This window comes from Agelaius tricolor, unplaced genomic scaffold (genome assembly GCF_023055355.1).
Source record: "Agelaius tricolor isolate 1412-34295 unplaced genomic scaffold, bAgeTri1.0.p SCAF_3, whole genome shotgun sequence".
NCBI classification, from domain to species: domain Eukaryota; kingdom Metazoa; phylum Chordata; class Aves; order Passeriformes; family Icteridae; genus Agelaius; species Agelaius tricolor.
Window position 1 is genome coordinate 23,965,392 of NW_027269263.1, and position 22,708 is coordinate 23,988,099.

General features: G+C 35.8%; 1 protein-coding gene across 9 annotated transcripts in view; it reads left to right on the top strand.

Moving 5' to 3' along the window:
- ANKS1B (ankyrin repeat and sterile alpha motif domain containing 1B) overlaps positions 1-22,708 on the top strand; it is a 408,171-nt gene that overhangs the window by 173,170 nt on the left and 212,293 nt on the right. For all 9 annotated transcript variants that reach the window (XM_071423209.1, XM_071423211.1, XM_071423210.1 and 6 more), the window contains one exon: positions 22,090-22,670. In XM_071423209.1, coding sequence (XP_071279310.1) covers positions 22,090-22,670 — 581 coding nt within the window. The remainder of the gene's footprint in view (positions 1-22,089; positions 22,671-22,708) is intronic.

Sequence of the window (22,708 nt, forward strand, 5' to 3'; positions counted from 1 at the left end):
CAGAAAGAAAGTGCTAGGCCCAGTACTTCAAGAAAATTTATCAGTCTGATTTGTTCTACTGCAAATTAAAAATTTCAATAATTTTGTTTAATACACAGGAAAATTTAACCAGTCAATTACATTGAAATGTATGGAAGATCAAAAATAGCCATGGTATGTTTCTTGAAAATATTAGCTGGAATAAGTACTCATGGATGAGATGCTGTAATATCAAAAACAGTAATTATATTTTAGAAATATTTGGGGGGGGGTTCAGTTTATACAATGAGAAAAGGTGAAATTCTTATGCTAACATTTCTTTTCCTGAGGCAGTAAGATGGTATTTTAAGAACATGCTCATATGCAGTGAAAGGAAAAATGAAACATTTTATTCCTTTTTTTACTCCTTTTAGTTGTGAAGGAAATAAAATTAGATTTTAGCATAAATTAATGGAGCATAACTTTTCTGTGCATTTGAATAAGGCACTTGGATGCTTTTAGCTCACTTGTTTAATGTACAGTTCTGGTACCTGAAGGGAGAGATGATGGATTTGAGGATTTTTTCCTTCCTCATCTTCCATCATCACAATAATCTGTAGTGTAACAGTTCCCACATTTTACATATTTATATTTTACAGTCTCCTCAACAATAAAACACAAAATGGCCGGGGCTCTCCACAACCTTTTTTCCCATAGCCAGGATGGGTGTGACTATGAAAAAGCCATGTCACTGTTCAACATGTCTCTGGTACTAAATAACAATGTAGAGAGTTAATTTGTTATTTGAAAGCTGCCCTTTTGCTAACATATGTGGTGATTTTGCTTTTTGCTTGTATAAAATTTCCTTTCTTTGTGGGGGTGGTGGAAGTGGTATGTCTTCTGTAACACTTACAGCTAAACTGAAAATGCAGCCTTGTAGCTATTTTAGTATCAGGAGAAAACAGTCTGTAGAGAGACAGCAGTCTGTGTGCCAGTTCCATACCCATGTGGCTTTGCTCACACAGATGTAAGCTGGAATTCACTGGTCAGTTTGAATGAGTGAAGTTACCTATATGCATAAATTTGGATAAAAATTTGGTCTTTTTCTGGGGAAAAAAAAAAAAAAAGTCAAAATAATTCTATGAATTCTGTAATAAGGGTTTTTTCTTGAAAAAATTCTTTTCCACAATTTTTAAAATTCTATTAATTAAATTAAGAAATGTCCATCATGTTTAAGGAGTAATTGTCAAAGCATAGAATTGACACCAAAATTACTGCTCATAGGTTTTTATCATATTATTAGCCTTCTAATACTTCTGTATGCAGATTGGCCAAATCTGTTTTATACTTGTGATTTTAATATGAATTCACTTCCTGGAGGGGAAAACTGACTAATCACTTGCAGACCACATATAAAAAGGTCTGTAGTCAAATGTAAATATCAAACAAAATTAGATTTATTTAGTCTTCAGTATTTTTAAACTGAATAAGCTGCATTTAAATAATGTAAAAAACCATGCATTCTAGTTCTGAACACTTCCATTACACAATTTGCTTTCTAAAGACATTTGTGTCTTCACAGTCCTAGAATCAGTAAGTGTGGGAAAGACCTCCAAGATCATCAAGTGCAACCTTTGACCGAGCACCATTGTCATGTGCAGGCATTTCTTGAGCACCTCCAGGGATGGTCACTCCACCAGCTTCCTGGGGAACCAGTGACAGTGCTTTCACCCTTTCAGTGAAAAAATTCTTCCTGATGTCTCATCTCCCCTGGCACAGCTTGAGGCCATTTCCTCTTGTCCTGTCTCTGGGTTCCTGGGAGAAGAGGCCAGCCCCCACCTTTCTACAAACTCCTTGAGCAAATGTTCCTGATAAGAAATATAGTCCTTAAATGTATGCTGAGGCAGTACCATATATTCATTCACTTCAGGAGGCTTTGCAAATACCAAAGATAATGTCAATTTTTCACCGTTTCATGTTTTCCCAGAAGCAGAATAATCACAAAATTATTATTTTTTTAGTCATTCATGCTATCTGTGGAAAATGCGACACTCTGGAAATGAATATTATACTGAAAAGTGGCAGATGCTCACACCATATGGATTAGTCAGGAACAGCTTCATGAATGTTAGGTATGGCAGAGGATCCTCTGGGTATTTTCACATAAAGAATTGCGTGGGCATGAAAGACCCAAGGACATCTAAAGTATTCTTGATCTCTCCTGCCAACTTACTGCAGTGCAAGCTCTGGGGATTTTTTGATTTTTTTTTTTTTGTGTGCTGTATGTCTTAAATGGTTTTGAGGAGCTGCTTGGGGACCTGTAGTTCATGGCATGTCTACAGATGGTCTCTGAACTCTTCAGACCAGTGTTCTCAGCACTGCTGCCTGTTCTTAGGAAGGACTAGATGCAGTGACCCCGTCCTGGGTGTGTGCAGCCTTTAGTGATGGTATTCCTCCAGGAGAGTATCAGTGTGTTCTTGGAACTGAAGTGAATGGATGGTAGTTAATACAAATTAATTTTGGTAAAACACAAGCATCTTCTCTGTGAAGTTTTAGCCACTATTGGAATAAGAAGAAATGGGTCTAGAGAACCCAGAAGAGAGAGACCTGAAAATAAAAAAGCAATCCTCTGGTAATATAAATGTCTTTTTCTCCCCTCAATCCAATGGCAAATAGATGGTATTCAGTAAAGAAACAGCTTGGAAGATAGTTTAATAGTCTTTAACGCTAATAATAGTAGTAAAAGTGGAAAAATATCTGGGTCTTAAACATGTATTTTTTGTTAATTATTTCTCATACCACTTACAGATGCCAGTATTGTCTCCATTTCACAGTATTTCTGTGTTGTACAATGAATGTGTGATAACCCAGCAATTCAGGAAATAGAAACAATTAACCTGTAGACCTATGTGAGGACCTGTTAGTCCTGAGAGAGCACATGAAACAGACAAAATTATATTGACATAGAAGGCTGTATCTTGCATCTGGGCTTCTATTTTTGCATTACATTATATTCAGAGTTAGAGAAAGCATTTCCCACAGCTGTGCAGCATTGCTTATCAATGTCCTTACCTTGGTAGGAAAACTAGATAAGAAGTGTGAGAAAGCATAGGGATTGAGTCAGTTTCTGGAAAGATGGAATGTGTAGGAGAGGAGGAGGCAGATGATTTGGTTTGGGGTCATGACTTGGAGCAATGAGAAAAGGCTTCATGGCACAGGTTGACACCCTGTTTTGGAGGCTGGAGCTTTGCAGTGGGAAGATTAAGAATGGTGTTTTAAATGGAAGTTTCACAGCTGGATTGATAGAGTTTCAACTCTCATATTTTCTAAGGTTAATTCTCACAACAGAGGCAGGTATAAAATCCCAAGGGATGTTACTTTTCGTATGGAATTAAATTCTGTAGGTTACTCAGATGACCTTAAATCATATCAGGCTCTAGGCAGTAAGCTCAATGACAGCCTAGTTACCAAGAAAGTTTCTTGAAAACGTCTTTTCTCAAAAAATACCACATTTTTTTTTTAGAAAACTCTATGATCAGTGCTCATCTCTGTCATCATTAATGAGCCAGCCACAGCTTCTGAAATAAGGTTATATTTGCAGAGGTTATTTGGAGATTTTTGTGAGGGTTTTCTTGCCAGCATTAAAGCATGTGAATGCAGTTTTTATTACCCAAAAAAATGGTAATGAATAGAAGTCTAAAAGTTAGATGGGCTGAGTGGGAAAGATCATAAAAGGACAAGGTATTTAATTGAACCTGGAATTCATGACAACATTGGAGACTCCTGATGCAGTTTTTCTCCTTTTCTGTGTAGCCTTGCGCAGTAAATAAATGTTTTAAGTGAACACCATATTTCTAGCTCCCCTTCCAACATAGAATGACTTTCTAAGACCCTAGAGATCCTGTTTGTCTTAAACAGACAAAATACTAAATTGTCTGACATACCAGTCCTCTCAGTGAGAATACTGGATACCATCTGCCTCTGATTTAAATCCAATGTATCATACTGTGTGAAAAATCACATTTTGCAAAATAATATTTAATCATTCAAATCTTATAAATATTTTAAATTCATTTTGTTGGAGTTAAACCATAACCATTTTCCTTTGAAGTATGTGTGCCTAGGAGTAACACATCATTATTATACCCAGAGTGCTTTATAAAACATTCTCCAATTTTTCAATTTATTATATATATAATAAATCTATGTATACTCTGTAGTTAAATTTGTTTCCACATGCATTCAGTTTCTTTCATATTAAAAAAGATTCCTACAAACATTAGAGAAGTATAAAACCACAGTAAGAGAGTTTTTAAAGGACTTCTGAAAAACTCAGGGTTTATGGTGAAGTGTGACAAACATCTTAAAAGATGCTGATAATACTTAGGTTTCCTATAGTGCTGTTTTCCTTAGCAGGTCGTAAAGCCCTTTAGAAGGATTGATGTTATTGCAGATGAGGAAATTCAGGAAAACTAATACTAAAGTGATTTTCAAAATTCGCCTGGTAAACAACTGAAAATGCTAGGAGTGGCTCGTGAGTTGCAATATAGCAGATTTTAGTTTGGACTACAGTGGTTTTTTTCTTTATTCTGTTCTGCTTTAATTAGAAAGTCTTCCATTTAGAAAAATACCTTTTAATGATTTGTAACATTGTTCTTGTGAACAGTTAAAAATAAAGAGGTTGGTATTTTTAAAGATATCTGTGCATGATAGGCAAATTGAGTCAAAGCCTAATTCCCTTAGTCTTTCCTGGCAGCCCTGGTATTTTACCTAAATTGTTGAGAATATTTCTGCAAAACAGACAGTTGTGCCATCTTTAAACTGCCTCCAGCTTGAGAAGGTATTGAAGTGCAGCATAACATGGGCTAATTTGCTCAGGGTGGGAGCAAGCTTCACAGCCTATTCAATGCACCAAAATGATATTGCAAGGTTTCTGTAACCAAGTAGGGTATTTTCAAAACTTTCTTGCTGTGTACAAAACATTGTAGCTATTGTCAGTGCCGTGTGGTCACATCTCATGTCTCTTTAAGGTGTTGTGGTTTTTTTTTCCTTCCTGATGACCTTTCCTCTTTGCCCCCTTGTGATTCAGTCTCACTGATCAGAGAACTTAATGCAAGCAAAGGTATTTAAGTTACATTAAAGTGATTTCTGTGGATTTTCTGTAGGCCATTAAACAAGACAGTTCTGAAATGTTCATATTGCAGAGTTTGTTTCTAGTGTACACTTGCATTGATACTTGGAGCAGACAGGTATTTAACAGAATTTCAATGCATGTTCTTATTTTCTTCAAATTAATTTTAACTTCTTAGATTTTTTTTCTGGAAGTTAGAGCATCTTTCAGACCCGAAGCAAATTTGCCATTAAACCACATAATGAATACATTTTCTATGTTTCATAAATACAGTCTATTTATTCTCTTTTGTATCTAGAAGGAGTTGTGTAGAAGCTTATGTCCCCTTAGTAGAAGGGAAACTACCACATCAGATATTTTGTATATAAATTTATATTTGGAAAGGGCAATTTCTTAATGTAATACTCTCAGTGAACAGCTGGTACACAGTAAATTTTATATAATCACAGCTGTCCTCAGTGATTTTTATGACTCAGCCTGAGTTTGATACTAAGACTAGAAGCTTAAATTATGTTCAATTTTTGTTCCTTCATACTTCAAAAAAATTTTACTTCAGAACTAAATGAAAAATATCCTAATCTCCTGATTTATGTGATTCTTGACAGTCTGTAAAATCCTAATAAATACTTGAGGTCTTTCAAGAAAATCAATTCCTCTCTAGTGGCTTATATAAAAATCAAGTTTCTTTCTCTATATGTAAAATCTTTATTCTAGTTTTGATTTAGTAGGTCTCTAATGTTCTGCTGTGAAAAAATATCAACACAAAATGGCTTCATATTAGTGAATGTGGTTGAATCAGTATTATTATTATTACTCAGCTAGTCTGCGTCACATGTGCAAAACCATCCTCCAATAAGCACCCTTGCATTCCCACATTGTGAAGAAAAAACAGTTGTTACCTTGAAAATACTTTTTAATTAGAAGAGTGGAAATTTGCCATGATGGCAGATTTATGAAAAAAAATAAATTACCATGTACTTACTGACAGATCTGCAGTGTTCCCACTGAAATTGTGGGAAGGTAATTTCTTTTGTAAGAAGATGAAAAGCTTTGGGGTGGAGACAGGATTATGAGCAGCAAATGCTTGGAGGCCACTGGAGGTGTAGCGATGTGGCCAATGACACTGCCAGCTGTGTCACAGGAGTGGGATGTGAGAGATGATCTACCACAGCTAAAAAATTGTTCTTGGTGTCTCTAGGATCACAGCTGTCAATTAAGTGCTCCTGATGCCGTTGAGAGTTCCCCAGGAAAGGCTCTTTGTGCCATCCTTATGTTAGTATGCTTTAGTGGGGTTGAGGGTGTCTAAGGGATGAGAGTCACACCTAGCACTCAGTTATGGGTAGTGCCTCCAAGCCAATCATGGTGTTTATACGTGAAATCGAGGAAGAAGTCTGTCTCATTCACACATTTAATTTAAGAGCATGTGGGAGCCTAATTGTATTAACTGGCTTTGAAGTTGTAGAGGAAGCAGAACGATAGCAATCTTATGCATAACACCTCCAAACTTTTCTTGTGCTCTGTCATCAACATTTGATCTGCATATTAGCAGTGTTTCTGTTTTCTGAAGAATGCAGTTGATAGGCTACATAATTTCCTAACTCATCAAATAAACTTTTTGTCAAAAAGCTGAAAGATGTAGTGAAAAGGCTGAAATTCATCCTAAGATTTTGTAATATTCTTTAAAATGATAGAACCCAATGACTTTTTTACCTGCTTAAGCTATTTTCCTTTTTTCCCTCCGTCCCAATCTGTTTCTTAGGTGTACAATCTCCATGAATATGTTTGTAATCCCATGAGGATTTAGAATGCAACTTTACATTTTTAGGTTATGGCTCTCTCTCTAAAGTTAACAGAAGGAAAAGTACATTCTGTGTGTGTGTGTATTGGTAGCTTCCAATTCACAATACCTGCGATGGCAAATACAAGTCTATGTAGAAATGGGCATGTGTGTTTGGGATTTTTAATTTTTGTTTTGAAAGAAAGGCATAGGTTCATGAAACAGGCTAAAAATACTTTCAGTATTCTGTTCCCTCTCTTTGACCCCTTCTATCTTCTTTTCACTTGTCTGGTTGAGCTCTGCCTCCTCTGCCCTTAGTTTTTGTTATTTTGTTGGAATTCTTCCAAAGTGGTGACTTCTCCTTGTGTTAGTCCAGGAATCTGGTATGGTCTTGGTACCTACTTCCACTGTGCCAGAAGCCAAAACTTCCATCTTTGAGCTTTGTACTCTTTCATTGGGTTTGGGATGTAGGTTCTTTGTTTTCAAATTGTTCTGGAAAATTACAGTGACTGAAGAAAACACTTGGGACACCAAACATTTATCTCTTTCACCTGAGGCCAAGGAATACACTAATCCTCCTTCAGGAGTCAAAACATGTGCCATATATAAGACTTGCACACCAAAGAAATAAGTATATAAGGACTGAGAAAGTGTCTGATGATGCTGCAAAATTTCTGCCTTCATGACTGAAGGCTATCTTTGCTTATCAATAGCCTTGGCTTTACAACCTGGTTTACAACTCAGAACAGCATGGCTAAGCTTCCCACATGACATAGCTGAAAGGATTGCTGAGTGAATGTGGAATATGCTAAGAAACTCACTGTGGCATAGCTAAACATGTGAGGAAGCTTTAATTATAAAGAAAAAAAAAGACATCTGTCAAAATTAAGTTATCAAAAAAGCCCCCATCTAAAATGAATAACTAAAAGGTATTTGGGGTTATTCTGTTTCTTTTAATTGAGTCAATATACAGTTTTTCAAAGGTGCTTTAGCTACTGTAAATTTCTCCTCGATTTTGTCTTAAGTTTTCCCATGATTGTGATGTGATACTGAGAAAATTATTATGACTTAGTCCAGAAATTGTCAATGACAAATCTATAGGTTTAAATAAAGTAGAAAAACAAAATGTAATACAGAAAATAATGTCATTGTTATTTGGGTAAGCAAAGTTGCATTTAAATATGATTGACTTCAGGCAAGGTGCACAGTAAAAATAAAAACTCCGTGCAATTCTCTTCATGTATAAAGAATCAGGAAACTAAGTAGTATCCACTCAACAAATACTTGAAAACCTCAGCTTCTACCTGGGCAGTAATTTAGAGTTGATGTGGCTGTGATAATACAGGCAAGGAACATAGCAAAAGTGAAAGACAGAGAAGTCTAATTTCAGTATTTTGATCAAAGGAGTTTCTTGACAGGAGAGACAGATGCAGCAAGAAGACTGAAAGCCCTTGTCAAGTAGTGCAGTTCTGGTGAGAGCTCCCTGGAACTATTAATATATATATAACCATATAGAACTATTAATATGTATATCTCTAGATGTATAATTAATATTCACCCTTGACTTCTGCTTCTGTTTTTCCCTACTCTCACTCTCTTGCTTACACTTCTAGAATATTTTTAATCTTTCTGGTATGGTAACTCTTCTTTCAAGTTTTCTCTTTTTTTTTCTTTGTTTCTTTTTCATGTATCTTCAAGCAGCCTTTTTGTATATTCCATATAGGAATACAATGTAAAATAGAAATAAAGTGAGTTTGTAGGAGCTTTGCTTTTTTAAAATACTTCAACAAACACTAATTTGTTAAAGAAATATCCCATGATTAAAACTGAAATCTGATCTCCATATTTAGTGTCTCAGTGTCAGATGTATTCAGGGGAGGTGAACCTCATTATTCTATGCTCTTATATGCAGGGCAAATGGAAATGGCACTTCCTGACTCTAAATTCATTATTTTGGAAATAAAAACTGTTGTGTTTTCCTAAAAGGCATTGTACCACACCTGAAGAAGAAAGGCCAGCACTGCCTTAAGCTCTGGTCCACTTTAATCAGCTGGGAACTTTTGCCTGATGCCTAATTTTAAAATTTGTAGAACAGTTTGGGTTGTGAGGCACCTTTAAAGGTCATCCAGTTGGGCACTTGTGCCATGTGCTGGGACATCTACTAGATCAGATGAAAACCCCATCCAGACTGGCCTCAAATGTTTCTAGCAATGAGGCATCCACCACCTCTCTGGGAAACCTGTTCTAGTGTTTCACCACCGCCATTGTAAAAAACTATTTCTTTATATCTAGTCTAAATATGCCTTCTTTTAGCTGAAAACCATTACCCCTGACCTATTGCTACAGGTTGTACTAAAAATTCTGTCCCCATCTTTCTTCTAATCCCCATTTAGTTATTGAAAGCCCACAATAATGTCTTCACTCGGTCTTCTCAAGGCTAAACAGCCCAACTTTCTCAGCCTGTCTTCATGGGAGAGGCGGTCCACCTCTGATCATTTTTGGGGCCCTCCTCTGCACCCACTCCAACAGGTCCATGCTTTTCCTATACTGAGACTCCAGAGCTGGATCCAGGTAGGGTTTCACCAAAGTGGAGCAGACAGGAAAAATCACCTCCTCACCATAGACCTCTCACATCTTGGTGTGTAGCAGTACTTCCATCCCCACAATGAAGGTGAAATGTTTTTACTTTCTATGATTCAGGCTCTCTAACTGCCAAGAGACATTAAGAACCCATACCACAAAGCTCAGAATTCTTACTTTCCCACAGGAGTTCTTACAGGATTAGCACTCTGCCGCCCTTCACCTGAGGACTGTAAAGTAAAATTGTACAAGTGTGATGGTCTTTATTAATAGTCTTTATTAATAGTGATGGTCTTTATTAATAGTCTTCCTCAACTAATTGACTTCAGAAACTGGCAAAAAGAATCAGACCTTAGAAATGACTGACTTATTCTGAATCTTTGTCTTTGCTGTGATAAACATTTCTGTGTTGGCTCCAGTAGAAAGTGTGGTTTACCTGATGTAGAAGAAAAATGCCATTTTTAAGAAGCAGGCAGTTATTTTGATTGAAACTTCTGTACTTCTCTGTGATGATTACTGCATGTCTTGGGATTCTATCAAATGACAATCTGAATTGAAATTCAGATTGATTAGAGAATTTGAAAGCAATTACAAATGACAGACTTTTAGGCTTCATATTAATAGACTAACTGTTGGTGAACTTTAGTCAAGTTTCACTTTAAATTTGCTTTTAGACTTCACTGATCAACGTTCATATCGGTGGAGTTAATTTTGGTTTGAAAACGCATAGTATATCCTCATATATGTGTAGATGGTTTTTGTTTTTTAAAATTTGTCCAAGTTATGCTTGGAAGAAAGGAAGCTGTTTTAAAAGAAAAAAAAAAAAAAAATATATATATATATATATATATATATATATGTCTCTTTCCTCTGTGTAGATTATTCTTTGTTTACCAGTACTGTAACTGTCTCAATTCCTTTGAATTCTGGCCCACCATGTATTCTCTGAGCAAAGAAGATTTTAACAGCTTAGTGCCTTCTTTTCCATCTTAAAGACTTGAAGAAAATTCGGTTATCTGTTAACTGGGCTAGAAAGAGGCCAGTATCCATGTCCCATTTGGTAGATGACTCCCTGTTCAATTAAGAACGGCTGTTATTCCCCTTGGAAATACCTAATGCATGTAATTTATTCCCGCCACTGTCATCAGCCCTCTTTCATTTAGGTTGGTGCAGATAGGAGGAATAATTAACTAACTTAATGTGAAATGCTAAAAACACTATAAAATTCAAGGCAACCTATTCCAGGTGTGACCATCTTTGCTTTATTTTACTGTGCTTCATTATAGGTGGTTCCATAAAAATGCTTTCAGGAAACAAGCATTGTCTAAAGATTTGACATTTTGTCTTTGTGTCTTCATGAGATTTTTGCAGCTAATTAAAAAAAAAAAACCAACACAAAAACAACCAAAAAAAAAAACCAACAAGACACAAAACCATAAAATCACATTGCACATTCAAAAAAGTCCTTTTTGAGAACAGTTGTAATTTGAAAGCCTAATCAAGAGTTTCTGGTTTTACTATCTGTGGTCATCAGAATGGCTTCTTTCTTTCCTCCTGTTCTCTCTCTGCCTTCCTTTCTTCTCTCTCTTTCCTATTCTTACAAGAAAAAGGTGTGTGCCCACTTTTAATAAGAAAAATGATTAATTTTTTTTCATGGTAATTTCTTGTTATTTTAACAATAAAATTTAGAAAAAGAAAGAATCTGCAGATTTTTTTTCTGGTATATCTTGGAGTGCTATCTCATATCTTGAGTTGCTAGTCATGCTTGTTTGTTTTTAGAGAGTAAAAGTGACTTGTTTTAAGTTTCTCGGGAAACCATGATTGTCTGATTTCCAGTTTATTCCAAATGAAGAATGTGCTAATTAAAACAATCAAAATATTGTTTCTGCAATAATTTGTTACTTATGATTGACATAACAGACTACTTCTGCACTCTCATTTCTCATGGGTATGTTTCTCATGGGTAAATTAGATAACTGGCTATATCTCATCACCTTGCTTTTTACAAGGAACTTCCCTGTTAATGGAGAGTCTTCCCATCTACATATCTACAAAACAAGATCTCAGTGATCTGTTGTCTCCTCAGGTGAAATGTAAGCACACTTGCTTAAATAGCAAAAATACATAAGTGATAGAAGGATCAGATCTGCCTGGTTTGAGGACTTAGTTCACAGGTAAATAAAATTATTGATGCTACCAAGTGTAGCATAAATAAATTAGAGCAGAATTAAGCAATAATAAAATTCTACATCTGCCTTGCTTCAGATGTATCTGGTTTAAGGCCCTAAAGAACTTGTCACCACCTGTCTTGAAGCATTGTGGATGAGAAGTAAATAACTCATGGTCAAGAAAGGTGTTTTCTAAATCTAAAGTATCTAATTACATAAGAAGTTTTATTTACTTATTAAAGATATGCCAATGACTGGATGAGGTTATTTGGTAAAGAAGAGTTTTCTACCATCTATTATTCCTGGTATTCTGATCAGACTGTTAGCTGAACAGAATCTGGACTATAGATTATGGGACTAGAATGGTATCATTCCCACAAATACTAGTCTATATTCTGATCCCATGGACTGAGTTTCTGTTTTCCTATTTACAGTTTCTGGACTCTTAAACAAACATATATATATATTTCTACTAGTCTGGAGGATGTTTTTTGAAAGCTGTACCATTATAGTGCTTTTAGCTTGATAAATTAGTCTTCTTTATTAGACCTTGCTAATGTTTATTAATGTACATTATTATCCCTAGTTAAGAAAATATTATTTTTAATAGGTGTACCATATTTGAAAAGCAGGGCTATTTAGTGCCTTTGGGGGATATCTGCCTTTGTGTTTCAGAGAGAACAGTTGACCCTTCTTTGCAGAGAATATCATCCTTTCATGGATGGCAGAGTTCAGTGAAAGTAGCTGGAGGTGTGACCAGCACCTCTGTATCATTGCACTTCTTTCATAGAATGTCCCCAGGTATGGCTTCAGCAGAAGGGTTTGTGTGAGAACTTTTAATCCAGCTCAAGCAAAATAAACCAGGTGAATTCAAATAGCCTGCCCAAAGTGGGGCAGCTGATTAGCCCTCTAAGCCATTCTTACACTCAGCTCTGGCCCTGGAGCTGCTTGGTGATACCCTCTGTTTGAAGAGCAGTGGGGTGAGTGGTAATCTATTCTTTTGCTGCAGCTATTCAGTAGGTGAAACTCTGTCCTCTAACTCCTATATGATCCTAAGTGAAGGTAAATTATCCAGAGTTTCTATGTGTAACATTTGTGTTGTGTGACTTTCCAGTTTGTTGTGTAAGAGGGGTTTTAATTACGTTAAATTATGCCTCTCAGTCTGTGGGAGCTTCTGTCCTGCAACTAGCTGATGAATCATACAGTTTTTCATGATAATATTTTTGTTTATTTGGTTGTATTTGTATAGTAAGAGAGCTCTGTAAAGTGTAATTTGTGGTGGAGCATGAAAGTTTGTAATTGTCTTCCAAAACTACTCACTGCTCTTCCATGTCTAAGCAACTGTAGTCTAATGGTCGTTCTTCCTTTAACTGTATCTAAATTGAGACGTGCTTTTCTGCATCCTAGGAGCTTAATAAAAGCTACACATTGACTGCTAACTATGCTACTCCCCTAGCAGTAATAGTTGATTTAAAGCAGGTTAATTTCATGTTCCAAATGCACATTTGTTTCCAAAATATCATAACCTGATTTTTGGAACCGACTTGGTGTCAGCCAGCCTTTCATGCTCTGTGGCACTCAGGTGTTCTGGACTCTTAACTTGATGGTTATTTTGGTAGAAGTATCAATAATCATTACTTAAAATAATAACAAGTTTTCAGTTCCTATATAAAGTGAGTGTATGTAAGTCATCTGAAATGGAGTATATGCACACATGAAATTATTTATTCTACTATAAAGGATTCTTTGAGATGTATTGTCTACGTCTACCCTCAGTACTCCTTCTCTGCTAGCATTTGATCTCTAAGAAACAATTCTAGTGCCAAACCAGGTGTCTAGACCAACTTGGATACTAGAAATACTGTTTCTGAGCTCTTGCTGCTTCACCAGAAAGACAAAGGTTTCCAAGTTGTGTGTCACACCCGTCAGCCTTTGCAGTCACTTTGGATACCGTGTAGTGTCTAAAATGGCCATATGTGTCTCTGTTTAGCCACTTGAATATTTGCTCTTTGTTTCACATCTTCTTCTAAGCATCCTGTGTGTAATACTACTTTTTAAAGTAAATACAGTTACCTGTGAAAAGTAAACAACTTTTAGAGATATTAAATATGCCTAGAAAGTTATTATTCTCAGATAAATTATTTTGCACATTATTGTGTCAATTATTTTAAGATCATTTATGTTTCGTAAATACTTTTCAAAAGAATTTAAATGGCTATCCTGTCACATTTGCAACCCCCAAATAAATCATTTGGAGCAGTTAATTTGGTTTTATTCTCTCATTTTCCCTAGTCAGTATTTATAACTACAAAATGTGGTAAGCTGCAAGCTTGCTAAAAGACTATGATTTTTAGTGATTAGTTTCAATACCGTCACATGTAAGCAATTATATAAAATTTCAGTGAATGGTCCACATAGAGCTTAAAATCTGAATGTAATTTTCCATGACTGTATATGTACCTATATCTAGAACTGAAATTCCATTCTACAGCCAGGGATATTTTCTATACATTCTTAATTTTTGTACACTTTTTTGTCCCTACAACCTAACAGATTTAGCAAAAACTGGGGTAGGGCACCTTTATTTTACATTATTTCTTATGAAAGCACCAATTCCGTTCCTTCTGGATTTGAAACATAAGTTGAAAAAGAGCACAGATGATCTTGTACATGGAATGAGGAAAGAGACAAGCTGAAATATCTTAAAAACTCTGCTCTGGTCAGAAATATATTCTATATTGAGGTTAGAAAAGAAAAACGTATGGTCAGTGCAAATGGCAAAACATACACTTTCTTTGCTTTCTGGTCTTGTCTCATGCTGGGGGAAACTGAGTTGTTGCTAGGGCAAATAATTCCTTTTAAACAAAATTGTTGTGCAGTGTCTCCTTTTAGAAACATTATTTTGAGAATCATCCACTATTTCTTACGGTTTCTTTTGCCTTGTATGTTGTAAGTTTTTTTCCCACTTGGTGGAGGAATTTGTCATTCCTTCTTTGCATGTGATGTGTGAAATACCAGGAGTGGAACATGTAACAGGGTTTTTTTACAGTCTTCAACCAAAGGATACGATTTCAAGAGCTCATCTATCACACTGATATTACTTTGCACTGATTTTAGTTATTAAGTGTACCGAGATTTCCTCTTGTATTACTCTGCCCTGCTGTACTATATTGTCAAATTAACATGTACTTTCTGAGCACAGCCACAACCCACTCAACTGCTTTCTGCTGAAAAAAGAGATCCCCACAGAATTTCTCAGTGTGATTATATGTGATCTCTCTGCAGAATTACATTTTACATCCATTGCCATTCACCTCTCAGAATTTCTTATGAAAGATTCACTAAAAGTTACAGACAGACTGAGAGGATTTCTTTTTGCTTTTGCTGCATTGCAAAGCTGAAGCGTTCCAGCAGAATTTTAGCTTGAATGTGAATGTTGAATTTGTCCAGCATTTCACCTGAGGGATGTTGACCATTATTTTATCAGTCTGATATGTTTAGTCCATAAAAATGTTAGCATGTTATTTTTCTGAAGAATCCTTATTTTGATGTGCAGGCATAAGGCAGAATTTTGTGCTGTAAAATGTGATGGTTCATGAGAGCCTGTCTGTCTTTAAGATGTCTAGGAACCAAGCCTTATATAGTCACATAGAAAGAAATCCTCATGGAAACGGCATTATGGAGGTGGCAGCTGCAGCTCTTTATTTTTGTCTGTGTTGAATTTTGCAGTAAAAGGTTAACCCTTTATGTGATTATGAAAATTACATTTATGTCCTCCTCAAATACAGAATATACATGTATCAGAAAAACCTGAAGATGTACAGAAGAGACAAAGCAGCTCAATAAGAGCTAAAATTAACTCTCTTGGTACCATAGTACACTGCTATTGCTGAAAATTTGGGCAAGGACTATATTTAGGCATTATAATGTGGTTGGAATTAGCAGTAATAACTGCCTAATATCCTTCCTCACCCAAAGCTTTTTTCTTTGTTAGATACTGGCAAGCAATGTTCAGGAAACTCCGTATCTTTCCCTGAAAATCTTTCTCATCTTTTCATTTCCTGATGGGTCATAGGGAAACGATGAAGGTAGAGACAGTGAAGCAGTAAAACCCCTCGCTACAGAGTCAAGTGCAGACTGCAATGCTGAGGGGTGAATTGGCAGTTTTGAAGCTTATGAGAGCAAACTCCCAACCCACAGAAACACTCACTCTAATTTCTAAGGGAATGGTTTTGAGAAGCTGGCAGTGTTGGAACCTGGGCACAGAGCCTGGAGACCATCAACAGCAACCTTGCCAACCACTTTTTTCTGGTTTCTCCAGATTTAGGAATAACCAGAAGAAGAAACTGCAGTCTGGCTGGACACTATTGCTCCTCTTCTATGTTGTTGCTGGTGGCAGTAGAAGCCCACAGTCTTCACCACTTCCTTAGTAATCTTGTTGTATCCATTGCAAGGTCCACTGTACCTTGCTATAACTTTGACTTGAGTGAGAAAACATTGTTCTGCCTCATCTAAGATATCTGCTGCCATCAAAGAGCTGTAGCTTGCTCAGAGCACAACGTTTTTTGCTGTGTGAAATAAAGCCTTCCTGAATATTGCTACTTCTGTTTTTAAATACTATGAATTTTCTTGATCTTATACCTTTTCTTGCTGATCATCCCCTTTTATATCGCTTTGGCAATACAACTCATATCCTCACTACTGAGGGTATTCTAGTGCTTGCAAAGAAATCTTTACTATGTAAATATGCTTACCCATCCTTCTATAAGAGGGTACTTTCCAAATATTGCTCAGTCCTGACTGTTGGTTTTAGCAATCAACTGAATGTGGGGAAAAGGGAGTTGAGAATACATTTTTGGGCAGATATTACACATGTGCAAAGTGTGATGCTAAAAACATCTTTCTGGATCAAATGAAAACAGAAGCTGAATAGAATAATCATGTCACAATACAGTTGTTACCATAGCTATAGAACAATTTTCTAGTGGATTTTTATTTTACATTAGAAATATTGTGCCATGGCAACAGCAATGCCTGTTAAAGATCTGACTCTGTCATTATAATTTATCTATTACAGCTCTTTTCATTAGTATTATTAACAACTGTTATTCTCCTGAATGTACTTTAGTTAGGAACATGGAATCTCTTGAGATACAAATGTGAATAAGACAATTTCCAATTTTACATGAATGCAAAACTCACAGTATTCAGTATGCTTCTGGTTTTCTTAATGTGTTCTGCAGTCTTGGAGTCAGAATCAGGAAAAAATATCTGAGTTTGATGAAGCATCTGTAAATTATAACTCTCGAATACTGGAAGTGAGAAATGGTATTCCATGGAGTTCTATATATGTACCACGAGCAACTGTGCTGGGGTGCATCACTGTGAAAATAAATAGCTGATTGAATTGCAATCTGCTGCCTAAATACCAGTTTGGTTGTATATAAACTGGTGATAATAGCAATATGTATCTGTGGCTTTGAGATTATGGCACAACTGAATTTATTTGTAGTTCCAAATGTAAATGTTTTCCTTGTAACACAGCTATGGCAGTATCACAGTGATTTTCAGAAGTAATTCTCAGATGGATAAGCTGTACGTGCACTTGTAATAACACTAAAGTTCTGTAGAAATGACATCTGTTTATGTTTTGGTATTATGATACTATTTACAAGTAAAAAGATAAAGTGGTAAGAAAAGCAGTATCTGGTAAGGAAGCAAGATCTCTTTCTGTTGGCGTTTTTTTTTAATTACAAAAATAAATGTACTTGCAAAAAGAAAAAAAAAATACTTATAAGCTGAATGCTTCTCTCCATTGGGATTGAGTCCAAGAGCTTGAACTTCTCATGTTCTCTTGTGTCCTCACCCTCTTTCCTAAAGTTTCTTCTCATAAAGCTTACTCAAACGTCTGGGAGAAGAAAAAGCTGTCATTATTAAATGGCTGTTCACTAAGTATAGACCTATGTATTTTATATTTATTTATATAAATTCTTAGTTCCAGTTAAGTTGGTTGAAATAATAATAATAATAATAAATAAAATTAAGAAATAATAAGTGGTTTAATAGCATGGGTATTTTTCAATATCACAGCAATATTCAAGACAAGAATTATTTTATATGTTTAAAACCAGAAAATAATGTATAAAATATCGCATTTTTGCATTGCTACTAAGCCTCAGGAGAAATATTTATTTCAGTATAATTTCTCTTGAAGTTTATGACAGAAATATGCAGCAAATAAAAAAAATATCTCAGAGATGGGTAATTATTAAAAGCAAGGATTTAAATTTTTTTAAATAAAGTTTCCTATTTTAGCAAGGGCATAGTAGTGGTATTATTCTGTGTAAAGCTTTTCATTATTTAAGTTCTTGAGATGGAGATCTTGGATATTCCCATGAACAATGAATCTGCATTTTTAGATAATGGTGCAGTTTGAAGAGCTTATTTCACATCTCACATTTCAGGTCTTAGGTCAACAAATACTGACTTGGAATAAGACAGAAAAGCATACTCTAGGAAATTATTTTACGATTATCTGTTGTATGGTTTATTTTTTCCTTCTGTGATTTCTTTAGAACACGACAGGGAGTGATAGACTACTGTACTATTTAGAGCAGTGCTATAGTCCATCTCTGTGCTCTCCTTATTTGCTCAGCATAAAAGTATTAAATATTAACTGCATTAGGAAACTAAAATAATAATGCAAGTCAGTATTCAAAGAGCATTAACCTTAACAGTTATCAGTTCAAAAGGCAGAATATTCAGAATTATAATTGGTTCACTAAACTGTTGGATATCTGGAGGATTTCTAGTCCATCCTCCTCTTTGGAGCAGGACTGTCATCGTGAGATCAGACATGTCTTTTCCTAACCAGGTTTTGAAACCATCCAGGGATGCAGATGGCACCACTCTGCATAGCCTGCTTTAGGGCTGCAGTGCAGCATGCAGTGCACCCTGCTCCTTAACCTTCGTCATGACCACATGGGTTTTTTTTTTCCTGACAGCCCCAGTCTTTTTTGTTGCCTAGTATAGATGTGGTTTGCACTGCTCAAAATCATGGTGTGTAGAAGGTATAGCTTTAAGTGCTTTGTTTACATTGCCACATAATTAACAAAGCTCTTATTAAAAGTCTCTTTAATAAAAGTTTCCCTGTATCTGCCAGGGCTTTTTTTACTCTGGTCAAGACAGACCAAAGGTTACCCAAGTAGCCATTAATCATATTCCTTGGGTTTTGAATTACGAATTTGACACATTAGGGGGTCTGATTTTTTTGATCTACTGAAATGAATAGTGACCAGGCTTCAAAAATATTCTGTATTTAAAAATGTTTAATACTCTGAACAAGGAAAATCTTGAGGAATCTCAAATCAGATGCCTAAACATTTTTGCATTTTCAGCATTATATCCTCGTGTTATCTCCCATTTTTCAAATTAGCATAATATCACATTACAGTCTCACCTTAGAAGGATATGTGAGTTCATATCTGTGAACTTCTTAGATAGTGGACATCATAAAAATATGAGAAGCTGTTAAAGAAGTTGATATTCAAAGAATTTAGATGCTGTGCAATAAATAGGTAATAGGACTACTCTTATATAAATCCCTGGAGATATTTAAAAGGTGTGAAGATGTGACACTTAGGGACATGGATTGGTGGTGGTGGTAGACTAGGCAGTACTGGTTTAACAGTTGGACTTGATGATCTTAGAGGCCTTTTCCAAACTGACCAGTTCTATGATTCTATGGAAATGTTGAGGTGTTCTTCTTCATTGAGCAGCTTCATTCTCAACATTAAGTGAAATAGGGTATTTTTGAAAACTAGTACTGATCTTATAAAAAGTGGAATAGACTACTTAGTAACACATAAGAAGACTAATGTGTGCTCAAGCAACCTTTGTTTTAATTTTTCCTGACTTCCTTAAAGTATTTGTGTGGGTATTTTAAAGATGAAAGTTATACCTAAAGTAGAATATATATACTTATGTGTGCATAGTACAGTAAGAGTTGTGAAAGATCAAGCTGAAAAAGGCTCATACAATATATTTGGGGTCTTTGCTGCTGCATCAACTATCAAAACAACCAGAATTAATGTTTTGGTATGCTCTCGCTGCAACACTGCTGGAAAGAGACACACACACACACACACACACACACACACACTTTGTAGTGATCAGTATATATATTTACTGACCTCAGGGGAATGGGAATTCTCAGTAAAAATGTACTTTGTTTACAGAAATAAATTGATGAAAGTCAGAGCATCAGATGCCACTGGTGCTTGGCAGTCTGTACTCTTAAACTGAACTGTTTGGGTTTTGCCAGTCTTTGGCCAATACTGAATAGACCCACCTAGACAGTGCCCAGGCACAGTGCAAGTTATAACTGAGACCAGAGACTATTCCCAGTAATTATTTGGATGGACCAGCTCTGTCATGAGAAGGAGAGTTTAACTTAAAGGACATGAACCTAGTAATTCCTTCAGATCCTCATAGCTGTTGGCCAATACTATTTAGTAAAATAGATGTAAAATAGATGTAAAGCTACTAGTGGAATTCTTGCAATCCAGGTTCCGTAAGCTTTTGTTTTTCTTGATTTATTGCCTCCTGGTTTACTTTGTCCTGACAAAAATATTTATTTCTTCAATGAGTTCAATACACAGCTATGAGATACCTGTCTGGAACATCAAAATAGGATTCAGTTCATGGCAGATATATCAGGAAGGTATCTGGACACAAACTGAATGCTGTCTCCCATAAGTCACTGGCAGTGTAGTTAGCACAGTTAACAGAGTACAGAGTGTTATAGGTTCCACTCATTTTATTAGTCTGATCTCTGACTATGGTGGGAGCTAACATGCTTCTTACCCATGTAGAAAAATTATGTGTCTTAATCTGGAGCAGAATCTCAGCTACTGAGTTTTTCATGTAAAGGAAAAGCACCAAAGCCACTAATTTTTTGCATAATTTATTCCTCATTTTGAATTCACCTTCAAAATTGCAGACATATGTATAAATCAGCAACTTTCAGAAATCAAAGAGAGAATGCCCCATGTCCTCCTTTTCCCCTGAAATTTCCCCTAAACCAAATTTTTCTAGGTATATTGATCCCTTAAGCTCTGTCATGTCCTACATTTAACCTTTCTCCATAACACCTCACATGCTTTTGGTTGCAAAATGTCTGAAGTGTATATTCTAATAGGTTGTTTCTCAAAGAAGAAATGTGTATTTTCTTAGGTTCTTAAAATTTTATCAAATATAGAAAAACATTTAATTTTATATTTTTAAGCTGCTGACTAGTAAGAGTTGATGAAGTTTTGAAGTACACACCAAAATCTTTCTTTTTATTCTTTTTAAAGTCAAGCACTTCTTTCTTTTAGAAAGGATATTTTGAGATTTGATTGGGGTTTTTTTTTGCCAGCAGATATTTTAGTTAATTGGAGAAAACTGCTCAATATCTTTGCACATTATGTCATGATGCTATGCTCAATTCCTTGTGGTAGCTACTGCTGTGCTCATAATCCCACCGTTAGAGTCCATCTAGAATATACAAATTCTAGAAGGAATGAGATGAATTATTTATCTTTAAGAAAGTAGTTATAGAGATGTGACCATTAGTAGGGACCGAGTTATTCTGAGTAGAACATGCTGACTTAATGCCATGTTAGTGGAGTGATGTTAAGCACACCAACACTTTAAGTGAGGCAGCTCAGACCTCCGTTTTTTCCCCCCTCCTAGGTCTTTCAGCAACAAGCATAAAAAAGAGTTATAAAATTTTAATAATCCACTCTAAACCTTGCCAAAGTAGTGCATTTTTCTGTGGTTGCTTTTTGTGTTTATGTATGTGCTAAGTTACATATTAGGTGTGGTTGAAAAGACTTGATTTTGTGTTCTTTTTTCCCAATGGTTACTATTACTATTCTCAAAAGTTCCCGAAAACAAAAACAGCACTCAAATCTATTCCTTAGAGACTGTCAGTAAAAAGGCATCATAGTGTAAATTCCCTATTATTATAATGGCTATAAAAAGAAAAATTACTAAGAATATTCGTGACAATAATGATTCTTCATGTATTTTACCACCTACAAACTACCTACCTAATTCATCATACTAAACTATATAATTTTTGCACATTTCAGCTCAATAGCAAACTAAAAGAGACATCATCAAGCTGATGGAATAGCAATGGCCTATTTTATCTTATGAATTTGTTTTTTCATGGAGTTTTATTTATAGCACTGAGCATTGTTGGCTATTCTTCTACCAGCAGATATTTTAGTCAGGATAAAATAGTCATATTTAAGATTTTTTTTTTAAGAGAATAATAAATCAGTTCATGGCATAGTTGTATTTTGTTTTTTTTTATGTAAGAATGTACCAAGCAGCATTAAAAAGTAATTTTGAGGGGAGTAAGGATTTTTTTTTTGTTTGCAGTATTTTATCACCCTTTTATGTTTACAAGTACTCTCTCATTTCAGAGCAACGTAGCCAGGGTGAAACATCCACTGAAAGTGAGCTTCCTGAAGGACACCCCGCTGAGCAGTTTGCAGGTTTACTTCATGGATCATCACCTGCATGTGACCCACCTGAAAATCCACTGCAGCTGTACAGCAAAGTAAACCTGTGCAGTGGGCCACTGGAGAAAAGCATTTTGAGCAAGAGCGCAGCGCAGCAGATACAGCTACGGAAAGAGAGCAGCTCTGATCCTCCTGTTAAGAAAAAAAAGCCACCAATTGTAAACAGAACCATATTTCATACTAAGAATAAACCAGCAGAAAATCATACCCTGGTTGGTGCACCAAGGATCAGTGAACAATGGGTTATTACCACTGGGGGATTTGTGGAGCGAGCGTGCACGCTGGGCAGAATACGATCTTTACCAAAGACCTTGCTGGAAATGCATTTGTGCAAAAATGTTTCAAAATCCGATTCTAATCTTATCACCCATCCACCAAATGATAAAAAAGCAAGAAGCAATTGGAGTGAACCCACGCCAAAGCCACAGTGCTCCAAGGGGAATTCGGAGAGAACACCTTCCTTCACGTCAGAGTGGGAAGAAGTAAGTTTTTTTTCATTTTTTAAGTACTGTGGTCTTGT